Source organism: Psammomys obesus, unplaced genomic scaffold, assembly GCF_907164565.1.
Source record: "Psammomys obesus unplaced genomic scaffold, mPsaObe1.curated_primary_1811, whole genome shotgun sequence".
NCBI lineage: Eukaryota > Metazoa > Chordata > Mammalia > Rodentia > Muridae > Psammomys > Psammomys obesus.
Window position 1 is genome coordinate 49626 of NW_026592403.1, and position 22765 is coordinate 72390.

Genomic DNA, 22765 nt, shown 5'->3' on the forward strand with positions numbered 1-22765 from the left:
CTGTAGAAGTGCCTGCTTACTGATCCCAACAGTTTTATGGTATCCTGGAAAGCATGTGGGTTCTAAGGCTGGTGGACATGTGTGTAAGTCAGGTCCCAGCTGTGTCAGGTTAGTACTTGGTGCTTTTAGACCAGTTACTACCCTGTGCAAGTCTCTTCTCAGTGCCTGAGCCGCTCCCCAGGTCCCTGAAAGCAAGGAGGATCATAGTTTTCTGTATTTCAATGATTATATTCCTTATACTGGTCCATTTTTATCTTTCTCTCTCCTGAGACTCCCAATCCTGTATTTCCTATTAATTTTTCATTCTGGAATTCTTAAATCTTTCTTATCTCCTCATGTGTAGATTTTTTGGTGTCATATGCCTGTGGTTATGTTACTACGTTTTTTTCCTTAGCTGCAATAACTACAAGGAAACTGTAAATATTTTGCTGAATCTCAGACAGTATCAGAATTTTTTTAAATTCATGAAACCAGCAAAAAGGAAAGCTATGCTGAATAAGGATTTTTACTTGCAAGTACCCTGCTTCAGACCCTGATAGTAACATCTTGAAAGGGTCACGAGAGTGAGCTTTAATTTATTTATTTTTAAAGATTGGATCTCTTACAGCCCAGACTGGCCTTGAACTTGAAATGTAGTTGAGGATGATCCTGGACATCTGATCTTCTTGACCTTCTAAGTGCTGAGAGTGTAGGCATCCACACCCATTGTATATGGTGTAAGGAGGAAACCCAGGTCCGCATGCACGCTGGGTGAATACTCACCAACTGAGCTGCATTCCCAGCCGTGACTTTTTGTACGTGGAGTGATGGTTTGAATGTTTGCAAACAAGAAATTATCACCTTGCTATTTAGAATGCTTTTCATGTCCTTATTTTGACAGTCCCAACTCACAACATTCTTATGTATTTAAGTTTTAGAAGTGATGAGTACATTTGAACATAAGACCAAATTTTGCATTTTCATAAAAATGTTTTTACTTCCAGTGCGCAGAGAAATTGATACTCTTAATGAACGCTTAGCTGGTGAAGGGCAAACAATCGATGGGGCAGAATTGAGTAAGGGCCAGCTCAAAACAAAAGGTAAGATATTTGTAAAGTATTGCGTGTAGATTACTTGTCAAGGAAACTGAGTCTGGTCAAGTGCTGCTGTTGTTCTCATGACTTGGTGGTTGCACAGATCTTCTGAGTTTCCCTTTCTTTCTAAGACATAGCTGTCTTTTGCAATGCTGTGGCTCTTGAGTTTGAGGATATTTGTTTGTTGATTCTGTCTCCACAGCCAGTCACAGTACCAGTCAGCTTTCTCAGAAGCTGAAGACCACCTACAAGGCTTCTACCAGCAAGGTATGCAAGGCACTGGCTCTGGAGCCAGTCATGTGGTGCTTACGGTGTGCAGATGTGTACTTTAACTTGCATATTTTCCAGTTAGAAATGTGTAATAGGAAAATGTCTGGCTTCTAGAAACAACGATTGCTAAATGGATGTACTATGTAGATGCTTAGATCCTAACTTAGATGCTTACCTCAGTGAGATCAATGTATTGTGCTTTAGTGACTTTTTTTCTTTAGAGGAGCAATCTATTTTGTATTGCTAATTGGCTTGATAAAAAGTATATGGATTCAGAGAGACAGATAATAGATAAATATATGGAGTGAAAGTTCCATCTGGGGGAAAGTTAGTTTTTATTATTATTTTTCAATTTTCTAAGTCTGAGAAGGAAGTGAGGGTGTGCTTCTGAGGCATGTAGGGATGGTCAAGGAGTTTTTCTTTTAAAGTGCCTAGTACTAACTAGAAGTGGCAAGGATTTAATTGTTTGGAAAGTTATTGTATAATAGTATTTTGAGGTAATATTATACATTTTTAATTTGGGGTATTTGAATATGTAAAAGATAAATTAATTGTCTTTGGTTGGTGAATGTATACTCCTTTGGAGGGAAAATTGAAATTTGTACTATGATTATATTACCATCTTCTTATTTTTATAATTCATTGTCTTGGACTGACAGTCATTTATTTGGCAGGAACAATGAGGTTAATTGTAGTTAAGAGGACAAGTCTAGCCTTTCTGCCTGTTCTCCTTATTTAAAAATTCTTGGTAATTACTATTTGGAAGGGGACATGAGTATTGTTGACATTTTGCTACTGTGTGCTTTGATAACATCTGGAATGTAAATTGCTCTTTACAATTAACTTCAGTTTTTCTTCAAAATGAAGTGTAAAATTATGTTCTTCATTTCTTGTTACATTATTCTGAATTAAATAGATTATTCTGATGCTCACAAGGCTGGGTACACAACGTGTGGTCTTAGGATTAAAACCTTTCTGGTTATTTCTGAAGTAGAGGAAGATATGCTTATATATAGCAAGCAGTTTTTTCCCATGAGCAATAAAAAACAAGGTTTGGACAAAGGTAAGGGCATGCACAATAGTATTTTGTTTGAAAAAATATATTAGAGTTCTAATATATTTAATGGCAATCATTTTAGGAATAGAATATGTCAGAAACATATTCCTAATGACTTTACAGCAGTTTGTACACTGTATGTACTCATCTTAAAAAATAATAAAGCGCAAGGAATCCGAAATTGAAGAAATAATTTGGTAACGATATATTCTGATTTGTACCACAGCATGAATTCTTGGTATTAAAGCTAAGCACGAATGCTACAAGAACATGCTACAGTCTAGATTCATTACTTGCCCTCCTTGTGATTCAGAGCCATGAAAGGCAAGTAGCATGTTTGGTGAGACAGTGGGAACGTAGAAGTAAATGAAGTTAACCCATAGAGGTTTTTCCTTCCCTGGGAAACTCATGACTGATTGTTATGCATATGGGGTGGGAAGGGGGAAGACAATCTACCCTGAAAACTACTTTAAAGAAACCTGTGGAGATGTTTGCAAATATTCTTTAGAAAGCATTTTTTGTAGTGGAAAAGAGCCTTTCTGATTTGCTTTTAAAGTGATGAAGGTTGTATTGTAGGTAAAATGATGGGATGATGGGAAAACATCATGCCATTGCTCTATTCTGCTGTTGTGATGCTCTTTCTAAGTAATTCAGTTGTTTTGTTGGGTCTCTTTGTAATCTTGACCAAGTCAGTGGTTTTTTTTGTTTTTTTGTTTTTCTTTTTGAGACAGAGTCTCTATGTTGTCCTCACTGTTCTGGAACTCGCTATGTGGACAAGGCTGGCCTAGAACACAGAACTCCTGCCTCTGTCTCCTGAGTTTTGGGATGAAAGGCATGAACCACCATGCCCTGGCTTAAATCAGTGTTTTTTGTTTTGTTTTGTTTTGTTTTGTTTTTTAAGCATAAGGAGCATTATGGATGTGGCATGTGAGATGGTATGCCACAGTATTTGTGAACAGCATATCCTGCATCTAAAGTACGAAGTTATATTCCCATGGTAGTGCCTCTTCCATTCTACCCTATGAATGGGATAGGTAAGAAATGTGTGGTTCAGTAGTTTCCTATAATAGCATTCTTTATGTTAGAAATGTTGAGAGAGTTGGAAAAAGTAATTTACCACAACTTAAGATAGTGGCAAGTTTTATGTAGTCTGACTTCTCTTCCCGTAAAATGTAATACTGTTTGGCATCTCAGTGGTGTTTTTTTTTTTTAAGCAGAGGCTTATATACATTGTAGAGGGATACTTTCATTGATTTTAGGAGGGAGACTAGCTTTCAGAAAGACAAGATATTAGGGATGGGTTTGAGATTTGAGCAAGTCCTTTTCTGTTTTCTGTAAAGTTTAAACCAAGTTAAATAGAATTGTTTTATATTACTTATAAAATGTCAGTCTCTTTATTGAACATTGTTTTTTCTTTACTTTGTTGGGGATAACCTGAAAGCACATACCTAATTGATGTAACAGATTGTGTCTTCATATATTTATGTAAAAGTATATTTGTATACATGTCCCAGGCTGTATGGAATCATTGTTAAAAGCAAGCTGTATGAATCCCTTAATTTTTGTTTTTGTTTTTTTGCTTGATTTTATAGATTCATTATTCTTTATATTTTTCTGATTTATTTAAAAGTTGGAAAGTTTTCATTTATCTGAGAACAGCTTCACGACAAAAGTTTAAAGAAATTTTTACATTTAGTTTCTTCCTCACTTTATATTCTTCATCATGAGGGAAATGATAATTGTTTGTTATATGTATCATTATATGGGACAGTACCTTACTGTGTGTTCCTCATTGTCTGTATCATCTTTTGTCTGTTTCTATTAGAATATGAGCTTCTTAAAGGCCCTTGTATCTCAGCTCTGTCTCCATCTAGTGTGGCACATGGCTTCAAGCAAGTGCTCAATAAACAATCTTTAACAAACCTCCTCATCTGTTACAAGTGTGGTCTTTTGGTTCCTCTTATGCATGGACTTTTTTGTTTTGATATGTGGTTGGTGTAAAATGATGAAATTCAGGAAAAATATGAAAGTTCTATGAGCACACTCTTTAGTAGTTGGGGGCATTTTTTTTCTCAACTTTTTCCTGCTTCTCTGTTGTCTGACTGTCTCTCTGTCTCTCTTTCTTTGTGCGTATGTGTGTTTTTTAAAGATGGGGAATTTTGTTTGGTGATTGAGATTTGGGGAAGAGTGTCTTGCAAGGTACACTGTACTATTCTGCAGTGAGGTGCTACGTACCTTGTAGGTAGTTGGGGGAAATTTTCTGAAGCCTCTGATAACAAGCTGAGTGAGAGCAGCTTTTCTCTGTGAGGCATCTCAGTCCTGTACATGCTTGGATTACATTCCGGTGGTGTTTACAGTATCCTGCTAAGTGACTTATACATTTTTCAAGATGTCTTTTTTTTCTGTTTTGCCTTTTTTAATTTAGAGAAATTTAATTCAGTAAGAGTTTAAAAATGCTTCTTTTCTTCTTAATTTAGATTGTCTCCAGCTTTAAGACTACCACCTCAAGGGCCATCTGCCAGCTTGTGAAGGAGTATATTGGCCACAGGGATGGCATCTGGGATGTCAGTGTTGCAAGGACACAGCCTGTGGTTCTTGGGACAGCATCTGCCGGTGAGCCAGACACTGTTGCAGCTGGCTTATTAAGATGTGGCTTTGATTGATAATTGATGGAAGTGACTTTCAGTTGGCAGTGTCAGAGCAGTTCCTAGAAAGAAAAGTGTGGTGGAAGTTATTAAAACTAAAGCTTTTAGATCCAGTTGTGCTGGTATTTGCCAAAGTCCCAGCACCCGAGGTGGAGGCAGGAGGACCTCAAGGTCCAGGCCAGCATGGGCTGTGATATGAAATCCTGTCACACTGTCTCTCAAATGAAAAGGAAATGAAGAGGAAAGAAGGGGGGGGAAAAAAAAAAAAGAAAAGCTTTTGCCTTGATGCGGGAGCACCCACTTCTGAGGCTGTACTTTTCCTTTGTAATCATCCTGGGGGTGGATATCCTAGCGAGGCCTGGATCCATTTTTGAGGAAGGGGGTTACTTGCTCCAGCTCAGTTATGGGCGTGTGTCAGTATTTGAATGGTAGAAACAACATGGTGGGATATTTTTTAAACAAGAATTTTTTTAATTGGTGTTGTTTTATTGTTCAAGCAAGATGTGCTTCTGATCTGGGACAGGTTTGTAATTTTTCTTCCAGCAATGAAGGGAAAGTGTTATTAGTAACGGAAAAATGCGTATCCTCTAGCATGTTTAGTTGTTAGAGATGTCTCCTCTTGGCGGTCACGGGTTAGTGCTCACCACCAGCATGATAGTTGGTGAAAGCTCAGGTCAGTCTAACATCCTACCTCTTCATATAGAAATTGCTGAAATTAAGAGTGATGGTTGGATACTGAAACTAGCTTTCTTAGCTTGTAAGATGTTACTTTCTTACTAGATTTTTATTTTTAAAAGTAAAAGAACACGAAAACTGTAGAGTGTTGAGGGTTTCTTTTCCTGTGTGCACTTGTTCTCATACTTAAACATCTTGCATGGCTTGAAAGTATTAGTTAAAAAAGAGGGGATGACATTTCTAATATTTCTGAAATTTTGTTTGGATAATTGACAAATAGTTCTTTTGAGAATTTTCTTCAATTCTCCTTTTCCCTCCTTCTCTTAATGCCTGTGAGAGGATAAGGTCCAAAGGAGTAGCCATTATTTCATGTAGACTAGTTGAATTTGAGAGTTTAATTCTGTGACTTCTGCATACCAGTTGCACTGATGGTCTTGGTATAATGGTCTACCAGGAAACCAAGTCCAGTTGTCCATTTCCAGTTTTGTGGCTTTAGACAAGCCACAGCCACTCTGATCCAGAAAACTTTTCTTAGGTCAGTCGAATTTTACAAAATAGTAGAATCAAAGTTGTAAGAACTGTTTGGGGGACTGGAGAGATGACTCAGTGGTTAAGAGCACTGGCTGTTCTTTCAGAGACTCAGGTTCAATTTTCAATTCTGAGCTCCCCACTCAGTAGCTCACAAGTGTCTTTTAACTCCAGTCCCAATGGATCCAGTGCCCTCTTTTGTCTTTCAAGGGTTCTACTGCATACAAGACTTAAATGCACACACAATGCCCATCCACATAAAATAAAAATAACTATTAGGGGTGATATGACTTGCCCTTTGTAGAATATTGTATTTTTAAAGGGACTGTAAAGTTAGTGATGGCTAAGTAATGACTTCTTCATTTTGTAGATCACACAGCTTTGTTGTGGAGCATAGAGACTGGCAAATGTCTTGTCAAATATGCTGGCCATGTGGGCTCAGGTAAGCATTTACCTACATGAACACAATAATCAGAAGCTGTACTTCATCTGATTCCTTTAAATTTTTTTTATAAGATTAACTGTGTTGGTAGAAAGTTAGATATAAAATATTAGTATTTTGGTAGTTGGGGGTGCAGTGTAATGTAGACAGATTAGAATAAACGGTTCTTTACCTTGTATAAGCAATAAAGGGAAAAAGCTTAATGCTTAAGTAGTGCTACACATCAGTCTACATTGTATAACTTTATTTAATTGTTTATTATAAGCCATGTTTTAGAGATTGATGTATTATACTTTGGTCAAGCAAAAATAAGGGATGCTCCTACTGATTGTGTGTTTGGGTCTGTAGTTTGTAATATTTTATAATAGGTCTCTTCTGCCCCTTCAGTTATACATGGGTGTTAACAATGTTATGACCAAATTTTATTTTTGCACTTTTCTCTCAAATGTTTGTAAATTTCTTCCATGTAGAAGGCCTTCATCCAGTCTCTGTACAAGGCTGCCTACCTAGTCACTCCCTTCCTCTGCCAGCTTCCGCTGTCCCGTAGCATTGACAGACAGACTTGTTATCGGCCTTGTAGATCTCTCTCTCTCTCTCTGTGTGTGTGACTTTTTCCTCCATTCTGCCTGTGGCTATCTCTACAATCCATAGAAATCAGCAAGACAAAGGCTAGAACAAGTAGTGAATTTAGTATGAGACAGTTTTCTAGGGAAGGGATTTGGGCTCCAGGTTGCCTCCATTCTCTTACAGAAACTTTTTGCTAAATCTTTGCTGAAGAAAAGGGGGTTTAAACATCTCCACTTTTGAAAGAGTCTAGTTGTGGTCTATAAGACCCCTACGCTAGTCCCGAGTTTTTAATTTCTAGATGAATTTTTATGTATAGAGTAGAAGCCTCTTTTGTGTGTGTGTGTGTTGGGGGGAGGTCAGCTTCAACTGGACTCCAGCATGTCTGTTAAAACACTATAGTTTTCCCAGTGGAGAAAAGATTACAGTTTGGTAACTAAAGAGAGGGACAAAAGTGTCTTTCTTGAATATCTCCACTGCCATTTGGAGTTGAGCCTGGGTTCACTTTTATAGACTCATCATCACCTTTAGCTTGTACAAAGCCACAACCATGGGTGAATCATCCTTTAATCCAGCACCTTCCTGACCATATTGATTGTCTTTAAGGTGGGTTCTAAATCACAGATCCTAATTCTTCTCTTTTTTAGTACCTTCTCTCCTTTAGCTGTTTTTTTTTTTTTTTTTTTTTTTTTCTCGAGAAAGGGTTTCTCTCTATGTAGTCATGGCTGTCCTGGGCTCGTTTTGTAAACCAGGCTGCCCTCGAATTCATAGAGATCCATCTGCCTCTGCCTCCCTGAGTGCTGGGATTACAGGTGACACTGTGCCTGGCTCCTTTAGCAGTTCTTGTTGCTACTTGTTCCTTTTGTCCTTTTCTTACTTGTCTTTCCTTTCTTAGTTTATAAGTACAGTGCCTCAAATATGTTACTAGGAATTCAAATATGTGTTAAAATTTTGTAGAACATGTATTACACTCTAAATGTCTTTTAAAAATATATTTATTTTTATTTTTTGTATATTATTTTTTCCTGAAAAAAAAATGTATGCACCATATGTGTGCTTGGTGCCAGGGAGATCAGAAGAGGGTGTTGGATCTCTTGGAACTCAACTTACAGCATGTTGTAAGCAGCCATGTAGATGCTGGGAGCTGAACCTAGATTTTCTGTAAGAATAGCAGGAGCTCTTAACCATCTCTCCAGCCCCCAACACCAGTTTATTTTAAATAAAATTTGCTTATTTTTAGCTTTGTGGCTTATATTTATTACTTATGACAGCAGTTTTACCAACTCTTCTACATTATTTCTATTTCAGTACTGAAATATGTAGTTTCATAGTAAAACATCATTTTAAAGGCATAGCTGATAAAATTACCATAACATAATTTTTTGAGGTTTGGCAGAATTCTCACATTGTGTTTAAGGGATAAGCATTTTTGTTACGAACTAGGGATATGAAGAGAATTGAATTCATCTCCCTGGGTAGACTAATGGTGGTATCTGTTCTAAAACCTGGGATTTGCTTTAGGAAAGTCTAAGTTAGGGAGATGGGGTTAGAATCTTTTTAATACCTGACCAGTCTCATTGAGCTGGGCTCATGCTTGTTAACTGCTGACCGCCCATTAAGACAGCCCATCTGGATACAAGGAAGGAAAAAAGGCCAAAGGGCACAGGGAGGCTCTTCATTGGCTTAAGCTTCCTTATTAAGAAAATAAAAGCTTTGTCAGAAACATTGCCAAAACTTACCTTTGAGTTTTCTAAATGTGGATAAGAAAAAGAGGACAGTAACCTAATCTCCATTCATTCTGGAGTTGTAATCCTTTCCTGGGGTCTCATTTGTCATGGACTAGATCAGGGTTCTAAAAGTCCGGAAGACTCAGGGTGAGGCCAGTGGGCACTGTCTGCATGCTACAGTCTGCTTTTGCTTCTTGTCAGATAACTTTGTTTATCTTGATTTATTTTAACTCTAAATTACTTGCCTGTTTATAAGAGTGGATTGTTAATATTCTTTCTTGTATATCCTGTCATTTAGCAGTAAGTTCATGCTTTAGTGTGTTTTTATGCTTCTGTTCTAATATATACAGTAATTCATAGTTTAATCAAATCAGAGGATTTAATGAACTATCATAGTTTTTTAAATTTACAATTAACTTTGTAATACATACAAAGCTAATAAATATCAATACCATGTTTTATTTTAAACCTGTTCTTGTAATATTTTTATTTTGCAGTAAATTCTATAAAATTTCATCCCTCAGAGCAGTTGGCTCTTACTGGTATGTTGATTTTTTTTCTTTCTGGATTAAAATTATTAATAATCTTAACATAATAACAGCTCTTAATTATTAATATTCTTAACATAATAACAGCTATTAATTTTATATTTTGTTTGTATTTTCAGAGTTATTCATGGTACCTATGAAAGTTAGACTGCCTTTAGTAGAAATTTTATGAATTATTTTCATTCCTTTTTAGGTTATTTACGTAGGCTGCAGTAGCTTGTATGGATCACATTTTAGACTGACTCCAGCAGTGATGGTGCACGTCTTTAATCCCAGTACTCGGGAGGCAGAAACAGGTGTATCCCTGAGTTAGGGGCCAGCCTGGTCTACTGAGTGAGTTACAGGATGGCCAGGACAATACAGAGAAACCCTGTCTCGAAAAACAAAATGAACAAACAAACAAAAAATTGTTGCTACTTTTGGAAGGTAGCCTGTTGTACTGAGGATTATTTCTATAAAATTGTCAGATGGCTATGGAATTGTGCTTTGGGATACAGGTGATAATCTTGGAGAGTATGTGTTGGCTTTGATGGGCCAGAGTTTAGCATGCTTCTGAAAAAGATCAGTTAGTAGGAATATATATTTGATAGACCATATCACATTTGTGTCTGCTCTGTCCCGCTCTTGTAGCACAAAAGTGTGTCTCTGCAGCAGGTGAAGGGACATGACTATTCATTTACAAAAATGGAGAAATGCTTGCACTTTTCCCATGCACCATATTCTGCTGACCCCAGGATAGAGTATACAAGTTGATGTCAGGGGTTGGTCCTTTGTGGAAGTGGAAGTATTTAGGAAGGAGTTCAATACGAGTACTTTTAATGTGTGGAGTGCAGAGATTACTCCTTTTGGTCACAGACTTTTCACATGTGAGAAGGATATAATGGGAAGGTTATTCTAAATTATTTTCTCAGTCCTAGATGATCATAGCCAATATTTACCTTAATATATATCTGAGGAGTTAAAGTAGGAAAGACACTGAAGATTTATTATCTGATTGGTAAAGAGGAAAGACACTAGACCCATAGCAGCTGGATATAAACCGAAGTCTTAGAAAGGAGAGGTGAAACCAAGTGGCATCTAAAAAAGGAACTAATACAAACTTTGAGACAGATAAAGGAGAAGAGAAAAGTAGACTGCAATTCTTAAATAGTGCTGATTGGAGGGAAATTGGCAAGTCAGGACAATCAGTTGATTTTAGCCATAATGAATTTACCATCAGCTTATGGTAAGTTTTGCAGCGGTGAAGAGAAGATGGAAAGCATACTGCTTTGGTGTGGGTAAGAATAACCACTCCGGAGTGGAAAAAGGGCCTCAGTGCCCTGTGTGGCTGTCCTTCATCTTTCATTCCTAGTTAAAGCATTATCTTGCAAACTTTAGCTAGAAAGAAAATAGAAAAGCAAATAAGTAGTGCTAAAAGTAACATAATAACTGACAATTGTGAAGTCCTGCTCATAATGAGTGGATGAAAGTATTATTCACTTTCCTGAAACATATCAGACTCTGTTATATCACAAGTGTGATGCAACAGAGTATTTACTACATAAATTCCCAGCAACCACATAGTGGCTCATAACCATCTGTTATGAGATCTGGTGCTCTCTCTGGTGTGCAGGCATAAATGCAGGTAGAAAGCTGTATAAATAATATATAAATAAATCTTTAAAAAATATCTGGTTTTTCTTAACCTTCAAAATTTTTGTAAGATGAAATATTTTCTTTAGTAATAGCAATTACAATCTTAATTTTGTACATGTGTTCTGTTCTTAATAGCCTTGCACAGTCTGAAATTACTATTTAAATAAAGAATATTCATTTTACTAAATGATCACTAAGTTAGAAAAGCATAATTGATGTATGGCCACAGTGTAGGAAGGAACACATTTTATGCATGGTGTGCCTGTGGATAATCTTCACCCGTTTGTCTCTTCAGCTTCTGGAGATCAGACTGCTCATATTTGGAGATATGTGGTACAGCTTCCAACACCTCAGCCTGTTGCCGACACTAGTGTAAGCATGTTGAGTTACTCTGAGAGTGCTCTGCTGCTCTACTTATATAAGACGATATTTGCAAATGTTAGAATAAGCTCATAGTATCTGGTGTGGTTCAGTGTGGTTTAACCTATCTTTTAAAAGGTTAGTATACATGTGAACTGTGAATTTAATCAGCCATCTTACAAACAGATGGGATTTATACTCTTGGGATAATGAAACTGAACATAGGATGAAATGGAGGAAGTCTTATCAGTGCTGGGTTCTCTAAGCACCAGAAAATGGAACTGCCTGGCTATAAACATGTGTCTTCCTTTGGACAGGGGAACAAGGATCTGACATTGATTTGGAAATTGCTAATGCTGTTACTCCTGTCATAGTCCTGAGGTTGCCTCTTCCTCATTTTCAAAGGGCTAACTTTTTGGTTTTTATCCTCCCTGCTTCTCTGCTTCATTTTTCTCTTTTTCTGACTCCTGTTTTCTTTTTAGAAGACATGGTTTCGATGTAGCCCAACCCAAGCTGGACGAGAATGTGCTTTCTTCCTCAGCCTCCCTAGAACTGGGATTACAACCATGTGCTACTTTATCTGGCCTTTTTTTGGTTTGGGGCCACAGGGGGGTAGAGTAGGGGGAGCAGGAAGCCACAGCCCAGTGCCACAGCAGAGTTGGAGCTGCCCAGTTAGCTGTCATGGTAGAGGATGCTACTTTAATGGGTCTAAAAGGTAAAGAATTGAGCCTAAGAGCATTATTGTTGAGAGCATTATTGTTGAGATCTACTGGAATTTTCTTTGCTAGATTTGGGGATTGTTTGGAACCTGTTGTCCTTCCCTTGTTTTCTTTTGCCCCCTTTTGGAATAGAATTAACTTCTGCAGCATTGTACTTTATATAAATGTAACTTGTTTGTTTTCTGTGGTCTGTAGGAATTTTGCCTGGGTATAATTATACCTTGATCCTCATACAGACCTCCCAATTTAGATGGCATTTTGTTAAGATTGTTCTTTAGACTTTCATGTTAATGCTGGAATGAGTTGATGTTTTGGGGTAGAATAAATGTATTTGCAGTATAAGAAAGCTCTGTAATTTGGAGGCCCAGGGTTAGGATGTTATGGATTGGTGTCTTAGTTAGCGTTTCTATTGCTGTGAAGAGACACCATGATCATGGCTACGCTTATAAAGGGAAACATATAATTGGGGCTGGCTTACAATTCAGAGGTTTAGTCCATATTGTCACTGTGGAAAGCATGGTTTGCATGCAGGCAGACATGGTGCTAGAGAAGGAACTGAGAGTTCCACGTCTTGATCCGCAGGCAGCAGGAAGTGAACTGGCTTCAGCCTCTAAGATCTCAAAGCTGGCCCCCACAGTGACAGACTTTCTCCAACAAGGGCCGCACCTCCTAATAGTGCCTTCTCTATGGGCCAAGCATTCACACACTTGAATCTGTGTGTGTGTGTGTGTGGGGGGGGGTAATCCCTAGTGAAACCACCACAGTTGGGTTTTTATATGCTAATGGGGCTTTAATTGGAGGTAATAGCTTAAGAAAGTTAATCAGGTTAAATCAGACTGTAGGGTGGTGCCCTGATCTGATAATATTAGTGTCCTTAAGACACCAGAGGGCCTGCCTTCTCTCTTCACCATTATGTGAAAGGCAGCTGTTTGCCGGGGAGGAGAAGGAAGGCCTCTCACCAGAAAGCGGACTAGTTGACCTTCATCATGGACTTCTCCCTTCCAGAATTAACTTACGTCATTTCACCTTCTAAAACTCTGAGGTTTCAGAGTCATTTTTGAGCCTTTTTGTGTGGTCTTTCCAGTGGAATACATGCTTAACACTACACATGGCCCAAACCATATATGATGGTCCTAACCCTCAAGTCTTTTCTTCTGTTGCCTGTCTGAGGAGGTAGCTTCATCTGAAGTGTTTCTCACATTTTTTTTCTTTTTTTAGTGAAAGCCTATTATGCTCAATGTTGTAGGTCAGCAGTTAGCAAACCTGTCAAAAAGTTTGGAATTCTCTATGACACAGTCTTTTTATCTCCCTACTCTGTTTCTAGCTGCTCCATGAAATCATAAGGATTCAGTTGTTCAATCTTTTTGCACTGGGAAACTTATGTAGCCTACACGAGAGATACCAGTGAGCTTCCCTGTGGACCACTGTTGGGCATAATTACCTAGGAAGTGCAAGACAGACAAGATGGTGTGGCAGATTTGCATTTCATACTCTATGTTGGAGCCATGTTCATTATCTAGCCAAAGAGACCCTTGTCCACAGAGCTAGGCAGAGCAAGCTGTGCAGCAGCGGTACAGGTACTGGAGGGTAAGATACCTTGGGTGCAGGTGTTGGGGCTAGAAGACAAGGAACCAGGGCCTTCTGAACAGTTCCAACAACAGCAGATGGAAGGCATCCAGACACTGAGCTCAGAGTTACAGCATTGCTGCAGCATTCCCATCAGGTATTTCCTGTGATTGTAGTAGACCTTCCTGTCTTGGTATGTTTATCCACAGGGAGTCATTCTTCTCTTGAACAGCACAGCCTGGGAATCAGTTCTCATCTCATGCAGAGGGGAAAGGGTTTTGCTGACCTTTAACCTTTCCAAAGTTTTCCAGGCTCAACTTTTTTAGCTAGTTGAGTCTAATGGCTGCCCGCCATAGCTCTAGAATAATGGGCATGCCGATAACTCAGTGGCTCCCCCTTTGCCTCTGAGATAAAGTCTTTCTTTGCAGGGTTCCTCTGCCCTTCTCCTGATTGCTTTTGAAATGGTCCCATGGTTTAACTCTGAACTTATGGTAGCTCTGTCTGAGCCTCCAAAGTGCAGTGATTATAGGCATGAGCTGTTCATTCCTGGACAAGAGGGTCTGTTTTGGTTTTCTTTTTTAAACTTTTCTAGGCGTAGTTTTTATATTCCTTCTGCAGTCTAGGCACTACTGAACACATCTGTGCGTAGAGCTTTATAGTTATCACATTCTTTCCTTTCCCAAGCTGTACCTGTTTTCCTCAAACTCTCCTTCCTTCCCATGTCACTCACATGTGGCTTCCCTGTACCCTGTGTACTCTGACATATCCTGCAGTCTTAGCAGATTTTTTCTGCTACTTCCTACTTCCTCTCTTCCTGATGTTATTTCTGCAGTGCTTCCCTCTTTCCTTAGAATGGGTCTTACCATCCACACACATTTGTCCCAGAGCCTATCAGAACTACTATTCACCGGCTTTCCTTCCCACACCAACATCTTCAGAAATGCCATGTGAAAATTCATGCTTTTCCCTCCTGAGTCACACTCTTGTCTCACATGGTGTCCCCACAATTCTGCTGTTCGTCAGTCATCAGTGCTGCCTTTATGATTGCTCATTCTTCAGAATGCCAACGCTGATTTTGGGGATTCTAACAGATACCATTTCCTTCTGTTTCTTTCTTTCCTTAAGTCTTGTTGGGTGGCTCTCTGGTGCTCTACCCACTGGTGAACGTGTGAGTTTGCTGCTCATCTGTTGTTCTTCTCTACTAGTTCTTGTTAGTCTCTTTCAGCATCTAAGACTTTAAGGATCAGCTGTTACTGTGAGTTGCAATTTGCATACCAACTTTCCTCTTAACTCTAGATTTCAGTTGTCATCTAATTAATATGTTGCCTGGGTGTCCTGTTGTTGGTTTTCCCCCTAACCTGCTACTTATAACATCGTCTCAGGTATGCTGTCATTATTACTCAGGAGTTTGGACCATATACCTTTAAACGGTGTGTGTGTGTGTTCCATGTGGATATATGTTGGCAAATTCTCAAGCTTTCCTGGGCATATTAATCAGTCTTTTTTCTCACTTTCAATACTACCACCCATATCTAGTTGTTTCCTGGTGCTTCATGGGACTGGTGGTGTTAGCATCGATTTATGTTATCACAGTGTGTAGATTAGAAGTCTAAGAGCAAGGTAGTAGAAGGATTGGTTTATTCTAAGGCCTCAGTCCTTGCCTCGCATATAGTCACCTTGTCACTGTGCCCTTCCATTCTCTTTCCCTTGTATGTGTGTCTTTTGTAATTTTTATTGTAGTACATCAGTCATGTAGACTAGGTTCTACACTCAGCCTAATTTTAATTGCCTCTGAAGGGCCCTTTTTCTAATAGGGTCATATTCTGAGGTCTTGTGGTTGGGGCTTTGACAGATGAGTTTGTGGGTGAAACAGTTTAGCACATACCAACCTTTTTTCATTTTCTTGTGTTTAATAGTTGTTTCATGTCTCTGCTCAGAAGTGATGTTTTTCCACCACATGTAGAATAGAGCACAGAGTCCTTTCCATGGCCTACCAGGTTTCCCACACCACCTGCTACATTGCCTCCCATCCATGTTGTCTCTGTGTCCCTTCACCTGCTAGCAAGCCCAGTTATGTAGCAGAGAAAAGAGGACTTTATACTTGTTCCTTCTGCATGAACAGTATTTCCTACAATATACAAATGCCCTTCTCCTTGTTCTCCATAATTGGACTCAGTTGTTGTGAGTCTTTCTTCAGTAATTTTGTATAAGACAGCAGCCCTTCAGCTGTCTATCTCTTCAGCTCCCTTTCTTATTTTCTTCAAAGCCCTCACTACCACCTGATGGTGTATGCCATGTGACATACTTCTTTGCATATTTTGTTCACATATACTTAGACCAGTATGTACAAACATGTGACAGTTATACTAGCTCATATGTGTGTGTTTTGTGAGTGTTTGTAGTCTCTCTCTCTTGTAAGGACAGGAACTTTGCCAGTTGTGCTTAACCAATATTCTTATCATTTAGAGTAAGCATCATTTTAAGTATGACTGTCGTCTTCTGTCTCCTTAAACAGCATGACAGTCTATCAGTATTTATTGAATGAATAAACATTTCTTGAAGAGCTGGAGTATAGACTGGCTGTTATGTTTTTACATTATTTGGCTTTTAACAAAAGATTTAATTGATACAGAAAAATCATATGGTTTCTCGTTAGAACAATGGAATTCTAAGTCATATAGTTTAGAAGTTTTTTTTAAAGTATCTTAAACGGGCTGCTGTGACTCAAAATGCTTTTTATATTGTGACATTATTGACGTTTAATGTATTTTTAAATTTTACATTGTATTTCTAAAAGTGGGAAAAATGAAAATGTTGAAAATTGCTTTATTTGCTATTTAATTGATTAGTGAAGATGAATTTTAGTTTAGATGCTGTAGTGGCTTTAATATTTTTCAGGGTATTTGGCTTCCTTTTATAGCTAAGACTTAACATTTGGCTTCCTTTTATAGCTAAGACTTAACATTGAGAAAGCATTCCTTGAACGCTAGCTATATATCAGCTACTGTGCTTGCATTGACCCTAATGGTGACTAAATCTAGAAAGATAAATGGTGTAGCCTTGTCGGAAAAAACAAAGATTCCTACAAAGTCTTTCTTTTATGATTTTTACTCTTAGCAACAAATGTCTGGTGAAGATGAAATGGAATGCTCTGATAAAGATGAGGCTGACATTGATGGAGATGTGCCCAGTGACTGCCCTGCTGCCCGAGTCCCCCTGGCATCTCTCAAAAGCCATCAGGGTGTGGTTATTGCTGCTGACTGGCTGGTTGGTGGGAAGCAAGTGGTGACAGCCTCATGGGACAGAACTGCCAACCTGTATGATGTGGAGACATCTGAACTTGTTCATTCTCTGACAGGTATCTTGCTGTGAACGTCTGAATTTCTTCCTAGTTGAGCTGTTTTTATGTCTGAGCTTACAAATTACTTCCAGGCCAGGATTCTGTTTAGTGCTCTTGGCTTTTTGATTGTCATTTTTGAAGATCCTGTCTGATTGATTAATAGAATTCTTCATAGCTGAAAATATATCTTCAGGGGATTAACTATACCATGTAGTATTTCAGTAGTCGAAGTATGATTGCTGTATTGCAACAAACATAAATAACAGGAGTCTATTACCTTGATGGTTTTCTTGTCTGGTTTTCTGTGTCTATGGTGGCTACTCATCATCTATGATGGGCTGCCTGGTTAAAGTGAAGGTGTAGCTTGGGCAGGGCCTCTAGTATGTTCAGTCTTCTTCCATGCTTACTGGTTGCTAGGAAAATCCATCTAGTTTCTTGTAACCATGTGGCTGGGGTTGTACTTTCTTACTAGTGGTCAGTTAGGGTCTATACTGAGCATCCAGGAGTCTCACCAAAAGCCCCTTCCCATGTAGCAGGATGCAGGCTTCCAGGCTGGCAGGAGCATGCTGTGTTGCCCTGGATTCTCTAGCTTCTGGAAGGGCCTTGGCCTTTTGAATGGTTCTAGGTGTTTAGACCAGGCCACTGAGGATAGCCTTTCTTATGATTAACACAAAGTTGACTGATTCAGGGACCTTAGTTACATATGTGGAATTTTCTTTTGTTTATTGTGTACCCCATTTATAGAACATTATATTTATAGGCTCTGCCCAAATGCAAGACAGGATCTTGTTCCAAGAGCCCATAAAATTATACCATTAGAAGTTATTCTTGTTGCATTTAGTCAGCCTGTTAATTTGTCTGACCTTCTAACTGTTAAGACCAAAACTGAGTTATGATGTATCTAATTTCCCACTCTTTTATGTGGGTAGCTGAAGGGACTTCAAGCATCTGAGGGACAGTCTTCCACACCACTGAGTAATTCCTTAAGGTTTTCTTTTCCAACAGCTGGTAGTGGTGCCCGTAAAGATGGTTGATATTTTTGATTGGTGTGTTTTTAAAAAGCTTCATTCTAATTATGTGTCTGCAGGCGGATGACCTTGTGTTTTTGTTGTATTTGGTTGTAGGGCATGACCAGGAGTTAACACATTGTTGCACTCACCCCACCCAGCGGCTCGTGGTGACCTCCTCCCGTGACACAACTTTTCGTCTCTGGGATTTCAGGGACCCTTCCATCCACTCCGTGAATGTTTTCCAAGGACACACGGAGTGAGTTGCAGTTGTTTAGAGATCTTATCTCTAAAAAAAATTTTGTAGGTTGCCATTGAAACTTAAGTCTAATCTTAATTTCTACTGTTTGAAACTTAGCTCTTTTTCATAATGATAGCTCTTTCTCTAAACATTTTGGTATGTGTTTCAAAAGGTGTAGAAGACTAAAAGAAGGTTCTGATGGTCTTTCAAGAAATTGAATGGGATGTAATTTGGCAGGGGCTGGAAGTAGGTGGCTTAGTAAAGGAAGAACCAAGGAACACCCCGAGCATGGTTGGTGGGAGGATAGTTCTATAATCGCTCAAGGGCCCCAATTTAAGCTATTGACAGATACTCTCAAATGACTGTAATAAGTCTTTTTAAAATTAGTTAATTAGCAAATTAGATAATTTAGTCTAGCAAACAAAGTTTTGGGTTTAATTATGGCATTGTCATATCTATGTGTGATTATACTTTGTTCTCAAACGTTCCTCTTTCCCTGTCTGGTTCCCTTTCTTCTCCCAGTTTGCCTTCCTTATGCATTCCTTTAACACATATTCCACTACTCTCCATTTCTCACCTCCTTTGTGATCTATTCCCAGCTCCTTTCTAGTTTTGTGACTTCCAAGGCAGACGTAGATGCACACTTTGTTATATCTTTTAAAGGTTTTGTTACTGCATGTGTTTTGAGGGCATGTGCTGAGAGGTTTATGTGCCTATGTATACACACACATGTACACACAGACCATCAGTCTAGTATGTGTTCTTCTCTGCTTGAATTTCTGTCCAGTGAGTTAAGCATGAGGCTACTCTTAACAGAGTTCAACAAATATACTCTTTCGGTCTTTTTAATAAACAGAGATTGTCTATATAATTCCTCATGACACTGATTAAGGTACTGTCTGCCAGGTCTCTCCCTGGAAAGTAATTTTCCAGTTTGGAGTTACTCAAGTGACACTTTGAGATATGTGGCTATTTTATTTCCCCATAGCTTTTTATCAAATGAGTATAGCATCATTGATGATCCCTGCCAACTTAGTACAAGAATGTTGCAAAAGGGTGAGGTTTCTAATTCTGCCATTCTTTTCACCTTCATTAGCTAGCCCTTACCATTTGAGAATCAACACAGATTTATAGATATGCTTGTCATTTTGGTAGTCATTGTCCTTTATTGTCATTTTAATTTTGGCTGTTGGTACCACTAGGCCACTGAACCTTCCACTTTTCTTCTGTTGTCTAGACATGACTGTTCTTTACCTACAGTAGGATGATGCCATAGGCTGGACAATAGCATTAGCACCTCACTCAATGCCAACCTGTACTAGAATAAGCAAAATCTATCAGAGATTTGAATTGGGCCAAGAAGAGAGTTTTGTTTTCAGAGAGCAAGACAGTTGTACTTGTGATAAGGTAGAGCAAGGATTTGCCCTTACCATGCTTGCAAGGACAGAATGGAAATTGTGGGGAACTACTGAAGCTGGAGCATCGTATCCAGATAAAGGTACAGATGGCCAGGGTTTTATAAGTCCTGGTTGTGCCTGGACAGATGTAGTCAGAAGTCACATGTTGCATTTGAGGTTGCTAGATCTTGGCAGGTATCATCTTCTTTTCAGAGAAAGTAAGCCATGAGAAGCCAGGAGGTTTCCTGTCTTCAGTAGAGTTTAACTCTAAAGGAGTGATCTAGCTTGCCTTGTGGTGATATTTAAAGACTTAAAATTCACACTCTGGTTATTTGAAACATTTTATTTTTGTTTAAGGAGAATATATTTGCATTTCCTGTAGCTGATAGAGGTACATGTTACAGCTTTTGAAAAACTAATTTAATTTTATGTGCATCAGTATGAAGGTGTTAGATCCTTTGGAATTGGTGTTACAAATCGTTGTGAGCTGACATGTGAGTGCTCGGAATTGAACCCGGGTCTTTGGAAGAACAGACAGTGCTCTTAACCGCTGAGCCATCTTTCTAGCCCTGCATATTACATCTTTTAAGGTCTTGCTGGAACAAGTTGTTTGAGGAATATATGACTCGTGATTTCCCCCCACACAACTCTCTTTTTGAGACAGTGTCTTACTATGTGGCTATCGTTGTCCTAAAACTCACTATGTAGACTAGGTTAACCTTGAACTCATAGAGATCCCCCTGCACCTGCCTCTGTCTCTCAAGTCCTGGGGTTAAAGGCATGTGCTACCACATCTGGTCTAAGGAGACCCCCTTTTGTTTTAAAACTTTTTGCATCTGCCCTCTGCTCTTGCAACCTCTCCCCCAAAAGAAAATAAAAACAAATTTAAAAAAAAAAAAAAAAGAAAAAAGAAATCTCGTCATGGAAACTGAAGTGTGTCACAGTGTGTCACTCAGTTTACCTTTTTGTCTACCTACACATCTTTACTTGCAAATGCTCATTGCAATGAGTCATTGGTCTAGTTTTAGATCTGGAGTCTACACTACCAGTATTGGATTCTCATTCTCACAGGGACTTCTCTCAGATGTCCTGTTGTTTCCTAATGTTATGGAGATCCTGTACCTTTGAATCTGTAGGACCAGCCCTGTCACATGCTCCATCAGTTCAGAGCTGATGTAGATGCTGACATGGGTCACATCAAAGGCCTGGATCTGGGCCTGGGTGGTAGTAGAGTTTGTCAGCCCGCCAGCTCTTTTGCATCCACACCACCAGGGTAAGCTCTTCAGTACTGCACCCAGATAGCTCACCAGTGCTGCAGCTGGCAAAGGGCACGGTCTTTTCTCTCGAAGCCCATCTCTCCTGAGGCCTTATTTTTAATGTAGACCAATTAATATTTCAAAAGTTGGTTGACAACCCCTGCCCCCCTCCCTCCCTCTCTTGAGACAAGGTCTCTTTACATAGTTCTAGCTGTCCTGGAATTCACCACTTAGACTAGACTGAACTCAAACTCTGTGAGCAGCCTGCTTTTGCAGAGTAGTCCTGTTTTTTAAAATAGGGGCCAAGAGTAGGCTTACATTAAATATATCTTATTCACATGAACCCTCTCCCCTACCCAGCTTTTCTGTGATATAAGGCAGTTGTTAGATTGGCTTTAACCACAGGATAAATTAAAGTTTTAATAAGAGGAAAAAAAGTTTTTTCATTTGGTGCTAATTTCCATCCTCTATCAAAAACGATATTTTTTTTGTATCTGATTCTTTTTTTATGATGATTTTTTTAAAAAAAATTATTACAATTTATTTACTTTGTATCTAGCTGTAGTCCCTTCCCTGGACTCCTCCAACTCCCTCCCTCCTTTCTTCCCTCCCTCTCTCTTCTCCTTGTGTACCTCTCCCCCAGTTCACTGATAGGGGATGTTCTCCTCCCCTTTCATCTGACCCTACCCTATCAGGTTTCATCAGGAGTGGCTGCATTGTCTTCCTCTGTGACCTGGTAAGGCTGCACCCTCCTCAGTGGGATGTAATCAAAGAACCAGCCACTGAGTTCATGTCAGAGACAGCCCGTTCCCCTTACTAGTAACCGTCTTGGAGACTGAGCTGCCATGGGCTACATCTATGCAGGGGTTCTAGGATGTCTCCATTAATGGGCCTTGTTTGGAGTATCAGTCTCAGAAAAGACCCCTGTGTCCAGATTTTTTGGTTCTTTTACTCTCCTTGTGGAGCTCCTGTCCCCTCCAGGTCTTTCTATCCCCCCCTTCTTTTCTCTGCACTCTGCCAAAAGTTTGGGTATGAATCTCAACATCTGCTTCGATAGAGTCTTTCAGAGGCCCTCTGGGGTAGGCTCCTGTCCTGTTCCCTGTTTTTTCCCTCTTCCCTTATCTATCCTGTTTGCCTTCTGAATGAGGATTGAACAAAGACATTTGCTCAACCATGTTTGTAGCAGCTTTATTCACAATAGCTAGGATCTGGAAATAAACCAGATGTCCCTCAATTGAGGAATGGATACAGAAATTGTGATACATTTACACAATGGAATACTAGTCAGCAGTTAAAAACAAGGAAATCATGAAATTTGCAGGCAAATGGTAGGAACTAGAAAGAGCATTTTTAGTGAGGTATCCCAGAAACAGAAAGACACATATGGTATATACTCACTTATAAGTGGATACTAGACATTTAATATAGGATAAACATACTAAAATCTGTACACCTGAAGAAGATAAGTGAAGATAAGCAATGAGGAGGACCCTGGGTAAAAAGGATAATTTTTAACTTTTAAAGGCTTTTCTAGATTGGTAGGAATTGGCTGGATTCTTCTGCCTCTAAATTTTGTATAGTTGGCTCAGTGGTCAAGAGCATTGGCTGCCTTAAGAAAGACCCAGGTTTGATTTCTAACACCTGCACAGGATCTCACAACAGTCTGTTAACTTTAGTTCTAGGGGCTCCAAAGCCCTCTTCTGACCTCCTCAGTT

The 22765-nt window shown here is 39.1% G+C and overlaps 1 protein-coding gene across 3 annotated transcripts in view; it reads left to right on the forward strand.

The window, feature by feature from the left end:
* The window catches only part of Wdr37 (WD repeat domain 37), a 61043-nt gene that overhangs the window by 17249 nt on the left and 21029 nt on the right, over positions 1-22765 (forward strand). For all 3 annotated transcript variants that reach the window (XM_055613195.1, XM_055613194.1, XM_055613196.1), the window contains exons 4-11: positions 984-1079; positions 1276-1340; positions 4878-5013; positions 6619-6690; positions 9479-9523; positions 11460-11536; positions 16927-17167; positions 18274-18415. In XM_055613195.1, coding sequence (XP_055469170.1) covers positions 984-1079; positions 1276-1340; positions 4878-5013; positions 6619-6690; positions 9479-9523; positions 11460-11536; positions 16927-17167; positions 18274-18415 — 874 coding nt within the window. The remainder of the gene's footprint in view (positions 1-983; positions 1080-1275; positions 1341-4877; positions 5014-6618; positions 6691-9478; positions 9524-11459; positions 11537-16926; positions 17168-18273; positions 18416-22765) is intronic.